This window comes from Opisthorchis viverrini, assembly GCF_000715545.1.
Source record: "Opisthorchis viverrini unplaced genomic scaffold opera_v5_14, whole genome shotgun sequence".
NCBI classification, from domain to species: Eukaryota; Metazoa; Platyhelminthes; class Trematoda; order Opisthorchiida; family Opisthorchiidae; genus Opisthorchis; species Opisthorchis viverrini.
The window spans coordinates 2099027-2106595 of NW_008751670.1; the positions used below are offsets into that span (position 1 = coordinate 2099027).

At 40.7% G+C, this 7569-nt stretch overlaps 1 protein-coding gene across 1 annotated transcript; it reads left to right on the forward strand.

Moving 5' to 3' along the window:
• Positions 1-5773: 5773 nt before the first annotated feature.
• T265_01338 (hypothetical protein) lies at positions 5774-6790 on the forward strand (the record flags this gene model as incomplete). The annotated part of the gene is made up of 1 exon (XM_009165344.1): positions 5774-6790. One exon carries the CDS (start codon positions 5774-5776, stop codon positions 6788-6790), a length of 1017 nt encoding a protein of 338 aa, XP_009163608.1.
• Positions 6791-7569: the final 779 nt, after the last annotated feature.

Genomic DNA, 7569 nt, shown 5'->3' on the forward strand with positions numbered 1-7569 from the left:
TTTCACTTTTTTTTCTTTTGGAGTGTGTATATATGTATATATATATATATATATATATATATATATATATATATATTTAACGCCAAACTGTGAGCAACTGTTGAACTTGTTAAAACTGATGAACGATGCTGGAGAACCTGATATAAATTTGGCTGATCACGTGAAGCCGATCAATGATTGTCCGGCCAAGCTAGAATCAGTCTCTGTACACAACACTATTGTATGATTAGCTTGGGTTTTAAAGTATAAATACCATTTCCTTTTGCAATAGGATCAGACTTGACAGAAACGGCGAAATGCTTTTTCCTACGTTATAAGGTGGCTTAAAAGCGATAACACATAAACGCTGTGTCCGTCGCTAAGGTGAAACTTGTCTATTTACCATCGCAGTCGGTGTGCCCTTTAAAAAGTCTCGTTCTTGGTTAGATTACTCAGAGCATGGTAAAAATACCTCATGTTATGGAGCAAGTCCGTCAAAAGAAACAGTGTTGTGGTCTTCTGGGAAAAAATACCAGAGAGCTAAGCAAACAAAACGATAGCTAACATGATTTCACGTGAGTTGCAAATGGCGGGAGTTAATTAGTTTGAGCTGTGCATGATTTTGTGTTGTGTGCTTTTGTCAGGTGGTTGACGTATGACACCTGAGCTCGAAGTTAGTTTGCCAGATGAAAATTCCAAATTGCTCATATCTGCTGCAGCAGACCCTATCAGGTGGCTGGTGTTTCCACATTTTTGGATCTGTTGAACCAGGCTGGCATAAAATGGATGGCTAAGGATGCGGCCAAAGATCGATGTGGATACATATGAAGATTTTTTGTAGGATATGCATGCCGACAATACTGAACCGGTTGTGCTTGACTAATTAAATCAATGAAAACCCATTGCTGATTCTCCTTACAGGTTGTTCGACTCAATTAAATTTTCTTGAAGCACAGGGAAAGCAGTGTTTGTCTTTGTTTACGGTTAACTTAAGCTGTGTTCTAGTTCACTAGATGTGGATTGCAGCAACAGGTTTAGTTGGGTTTTGTGGAAGAGATGATCCTGAAGAAACTTGACTTGCTGGGCCGGTTTGTTCTGCAGGGTCGTCACGAACTTGTTTGAAGAAAACAGATTTAAAGGACTGTTAATGGCTACTTCACCTATACCTCTGGATGGTTTGCCATTAAATTTTTTAGTACACAATTTCGGGACATTAAGTGAGTATTTCTTGGCGATGTTTATGTGTTGTAAGTTGTCCAATATTCTCGTTCAGCCTTAAGTGGCAAAATGATTCATGGGTTTGCACAAGGCATTTGTCCGCAAACGTCTTGTCCAGCTGTTTGCTAAGTCCAAATCTGTTCCTTGAACTACGGTGAGACTGTTTTTTGATAGGTTAGGGGATCCTCATGAGCCACTTAGTCACAATTTATTTTGTTCGTCAACAGAATTACGCCCGGCTTCTGCAGCATGAAGTCATACACTCATGCGTGTTGAAATATCTATCCTTAGAATACTGCAGCTGAACTCACTCAGAGTAACTTTTGCTTTCTGATATTCTTTATTCGTACCTATATATCAAGATAGACTTACGTGTTACTGTCTCTATTTTTCAGCTCTATGGCAAATTTTGTTGTATCGCTTATTGGTGTCTTATTTCAGCCACGTGGTTTTTCTGTTTGGTAACCCAGTTTCGTCTACTTTATCAGGACACAATGTAACCAGTTCGATGATGGAACCTGGTTGATCTAAGCTAAATATATTTTCTATGAATAAAAACTCATTGGATTCAGCGTCAGATTCCCAGAGTGAAAGGTTGATAGCCTCCCGTTGTATCTTATAGGTTTTAAGGTCAAGCGTACTATCTTGGTTTCAAGTTCATCCCACTATCCCAGAGAATACTTCACCGGGGTCGGCTTAGGCGTCCGGAAGACTAGAAAACAATTTCTACTCATGCACCATTTTGAGATATGACTAATTTGGTGAAATAAACCCGTTGAACTTCAAATGGTCGAAAACTATCGGAATCTTTCAGTTGCGATTCTCTGACTGTGTGTGTCTCACAAAAGTTACCTCACGGTTTAGTTGCTATGATATTTGATACTTGCAATATGTATTGACTGCCATCACCTATTACGTAAAAGACTACTGAGTAATCCTGAAGAGTCTCCTACCGGTTTTGCTGCTTGTGGAGCTCAGTAGGTTGGAGCAGCCCCTAAGGACCAACCCTACCTCAAGACATTATAAGTAGTGTGCCATGTTAAAGTATAAGATTAATTTTTTCTCCCGACGTTTTACTGACGTGGAGGCATTTTTTTATGCACTTCTAGAAAGCTGAAGTCTCTAACACTGAAGGATATGGGTTAAACTAAATTTGCATTATCATTTCTGTTGTACCATGAGTTGACTAAATGAGATATTGTAAACTGTGCCAACCAACTAACTGTTCGGAGGATCTTCGCAAGTGGTACATGAGGTTTACTTCAGTCTATCATTGTCCTTTCACGAAGTTGGAGCATTGATAGTCATTGTCTGCGCGTTCCGTTATTTCAGCACATTTTCGAGAACGATCTGGCATGCGCACAAACAAACGGGGGAGTTTGTGATAAGTAGAATTGTTCACAGACATAATGGGCAGAAAAAAGCGTGCCCTGTCTGTGTTTCTTAGGCAAGCAGTCCATGTGTGGATTGACTGTACTAAGTGAGTTCATGTACCTTTACTGGCTCCCGAAGATTTACTCACAGCGCAGCAAGCTCCGTAGACTCCGTTTGGTGAATTCATCTACTAGTAAGAACTATATACATATCTTCAAACAGTTCTGTTTTCTTTAGGGTGTACAGTCCAGGTGGAGAGGTATAAACTGGTCAATGTGTCGTAGCTCTTTTATCACGTTGTAGTGGTTCGCGTTCAGGAGACCGCTACTGCCCACGAGTTTTGGAAAATCCATGCGAAATATGTATCCTTTTGGTTCAAAACTAGCCTACATCGCCATAATATTTTGCAACGAGCTCCCAAACTTGACCATATCTGAATTCGAGCTGAACGTGATTGCTGAAATTACGCAATTCCAATTGTGGGAGCTAAAACTTCGAGCCAAGTGACAACATCTCTCTCTGTGAGCGCATAAACTGAATCTGTAAGATTATGAGTGTTTCAAAGGATCAATGTAGAACACGCACACATCAGCTGGAGGTTTTATGCGTAGAGCTTCTGGCTTTATCTTTGAATAGTCGCGCTACGGAGGCTCCTATCTGTGAGTAGTCTAACAAGTCCATCGGGAAACGATGATGAGTTTCTGCAACTCTTTACGCTCATTCTAGCAACCTCCAAAAGGTTCATTATCTTAACCGGTAATTCTGCTTCCAAAAACGTGTAAAACTTTGTTGAACAAATTTCCGAGAACAAACACATTTGTGTGACTTAATTTGGGTTCGTTAAGCCACGTTCGTGCAAAGCAAGGGCAGCAACATTTCCACAAAATATGTACCAGGGTCCTGAAGGTTCATTCTCAGAGATTCTAAAAGCTTAGTACCCTTGGTTATCGTGTCAGCGTCGATGAAGCTGGTATATAACATTTTTAGCACTCGTTTCTGGTGCGCGATGTAAATGGGTATACTATACATATAAAAGGACTAAAATATCATTGAAGTCACGCACTGTTAAAGTTAGTTGGAGTTATCAGTACCAAAGCAACAGAAAGAAACCACTCCAAAACCGTCTATGCACACGGAGCTAGCTTGTGAGCTGCGATTTCCAGTGTGAATAACCGACGGAAGCTTCGGAGGCTAGATCTTTTCCAACGGCATTCCGAAAGAAATCATTGGTTTGCTTTGGCGACATGTTTGCAGTAAAGCCTTGGCAGTGGATGAAGCCATATAACGGTTCAATCTTAGACCTGTTGAGGACCTTTGTACGAACGCTAAAACGTGACATGTTCTATGTTTGACCATGCATCCTCATGGAAACCGATCTGTTTGTGTGATGAAATAGCCGCCAAAGCATCAAGTAAACTGAAAATTCCATGAACCATATATAATTACAGCGAACTACGGTAGCCCTTTTGGAGAACAACTCCTTGGGTACTCTGCATTAGAAAGGATTGTGTTACTCTGTGGACTTGTCCTATGTTCGATTTCAATTTTTACCGTATGTTACTTTCCCATAGATTTTTGAACGGTATCAATAGTTATACATCTTTTTTCTGATTTCTGCACTTTAATTCACTGGAGAGAAACCCTACTGTGTATGCCTATGAAGGGTATAACTTTGCCATTGGGAGTCAGCCTTTCTCTCACAATCACCTCTTCCAACCCCCCTGTAAGACCGGGTTTGGGCGGTGTGACTTTAACCCGTCAATTCAAAGCCATATAAACGTAGTTTTAGCTCGCAGAATGCGGACTTTAGAAGTGCCAACAGTTTGAGAGGCATTCTGGCAAAATATTTGAATAGAAATCCAATAGAAGGTTACATTTGGACTGAGAACTGCCTATTATTTTTGTTCATATTACAATAGCAAATGCTAACATCCGGTTTTACGGTTTACCATGTCAAATAGGAAATTTTCCGGATCCACTTTGCAGGTATGCTATACCGTTTCTGAGTAATAAGGTGTCTATAAATCAGTTCAGTACTATGAGTGAAACAATGAGTAATTTCTCGACTTCAATCCTGAACAGCTTTAGGGTGAGAAACTTTCCAAAATACCAGACTGATTTTATCCTGGTCTTTGCTCGTTCACTGCACCAATGTGAAGCGACTGAAGAGGCTTATATGCATCGTTTTCTTGTGAATTGGGGGTATCATACCTATTAGTTGTGTATTCGCACAAAGTCTTCGCTGGTTGTCGCCAAGCTTAGTAGGCTACCAAGTGGCACAACTTCTTTAAAGGTATTTACCCAACAATGCTCCCGGGCGTAATTGATACGTTAACTTAGAGGGAGAATTACCGTTCGATAATGCGGTCATCTGCTATTATAATCATTATTATTATCATTATTAGTAATGTAGATAAATCGCGCAGTGTTTGACAATATGCTGCTTTGCTTGGATGATAAGTAAAAAAAGTCAAGCACAATTAGTTGAATGTCGTTAATGGGCATGCTATTTTACAGAGTTCCACGAATTGTGAATTGCGGAGGGAATTCATACTTATAGCATTTGCATGAAATAATGGTTAACTAATCCATGGTGAGGTCAATATATCTCACTCTCAACCCAACATACCGGTCTAGACTGTGGTTTGCTACAATGTGGTAAAATGGTTTAATTATCAAGAATCATCCAATATCCTTGCAATTGGATCGTATCAGTTCCTTTTGAAGCTATCAGCCCGAGTTCTGACTCAGATACACTTCGACCGCAATCATCACTCTCGTCGCGTCCTGGTGGCATGGACCACTAACTCAACGAACTGGCCCGGTAAGTAAATTAATCCGTGATGCCTGATCAGCTGTTATGAAAACCGTGAAACATGTGTCCAAGTTTGCTATTCGCTGATCTGCCCGCTGTTTTCTATTGGTCGTTATTTTTATTGTCTGGAAATGGTTCGCATAATACCCACCGGTCATCCCACGCGAAAACCTATCTCAAATTTGAAAGGATATAACAAAGTGCTATTTTCATGCGGAGTGTGAAAATAGATTCAACCGCATAGGAGGGAAAAATTTAAACAACTTTTGAATACAAGTTGCACTTTTCCTAATGTCTCATTTGTCACACTCTCACCACAGTCCAGTCTCACCCCGTTCGTCTTCATACAGTGCCTCACACAAGACGTCCAACAATATCCCTCCGTACATGTGCTCAACCAGATACCTCGAAGCGCGGATGCAGAATCCTGTTTCGTATACCGTCACTACACATAGTGATAAATGCACACACCACATATCCACTTCGGAATCACTTGAATACATTCCTCAGAAGCAGTCTTCCAAACGAGAGTGTTGCATCAAGACCAAGTTCTATACGAAGAAGATTGTTGCCTTCTTACTTTCACACGTCGGCCTAGCTTCGCTTGTTGTTTTGTATACAATTCTTGGTGGTTACGTATTCTGTTGGCTAGAGGGATCAGCCGAGAATAACACACGAATAGTGGTGCTTCAAAATCGCACACAGCTCGTAAAGGAACTCATACGGTTAAACCAGTACACACAGGCCAAATTGTTAACTCTGTTTGAGGCCCATGTGGCCAAGCAGGTCAGTGAAGAGTATTACCGTGTACGGCTAAAGGCAGCGTCTGGAACGGGTGGGAATTGGCCCCAAAACCTTTCAAATATTTCTGAGTGGAAGGTTAGATCTCATGCCGATCGGGAGAAACTAACAGCTGGCCTGGCATGGTATCTGGCTGGATTAGGCTGGCCTCGAAATATTGTCCCCCCATCATGGTTCAACAATGAAAGTCCTCCGCCATTCGAGCCAATAGCCGATCAGAGTTACAAACCAGACACTGAATCTACCGTAGCAAGTTTGACGAACGCAACCGGCCAAGCTCCCAACCTCACCAGTCACAATTCGACAAACCCATTTCCTCTTGATGTGTTAGAATTTTTGCCGGAAACGATTCTTGGCGTTTCCACCAAAAGTATTATTTTACCTCTCATTTTTAACATAACCAAGGAGATTGAATTCAAATGGGAGCAGTTGGTGGAGAGCTATACGAGAAATTTGGTCAGTGCAATCAAAGACAAGGGTTGGAATGGAGCTGATGAAGAATTGGGTTGGAATTCTGAAGGAAGCATTTTGTACGCAGTGACCATAATCACCACGATTGGTAAGTTCACAAAAAAGGCCGGGGCATTTATTGCTTACATATAAGCACTTGCTTGGTTACAAATGGCATAAAACCTGTGGTACATTTACCGTCGATGAAATTAAGTGCACAAAAGTACGTCTTCCTGGCAATTTGAACCCACATTCATCCAGGTTATCTGAGTGTTAGTTCATCCAATTGCTTTAACCTAGTTTGCAGCGTCTTAAGGACGGTTCGGTAGCTAAATTAGTTAGATTTCCCTGACTGTAAGTAATAAGAAACCTTAGGAATAAATAGGAGAAAGGTGTACACTCATGAAATTGGAACTAACTGTTAACTCGTCTACTGAAATTAGCGTGAAGAAATTTGCCTAAAATAGTGTAGCGGCCTTATCAAACGTGTTATTAGACAAGTTAAAAGGAAACCACTCTTGCTTAACGACAATTTCTTACACTTTAGAGCGAAACCAAGAGAGTTTCAACATATTTTTATCGCTTGATGGAAAACCAGTACAAACTCGATTTGCCATTCAATACATAGACAGAGAAGTTAACTAGTAAGCCATTGATTCTTTCCTCAGACGGTAAGAATAGATTGTATAGGAATTACAAAGTTTGAACGGCACCATAAGACATCTGACAGAATTATTCGACTATTCCAGGGCGATTTAAAGACTATGCTTATATATGTAAACTGTTTGATGGGCTAATTCAGCGCTTGAACTTGTAACTTAAAGTTTTTTGATGGTAAAGTCTAAGCTTGATTAATGATAGCTGGCTGGTGGTTAGACAACTCCGGGTTTTTTGACCCGGTGACCAAGGTTCACATCATCTAGCGTCCGGAA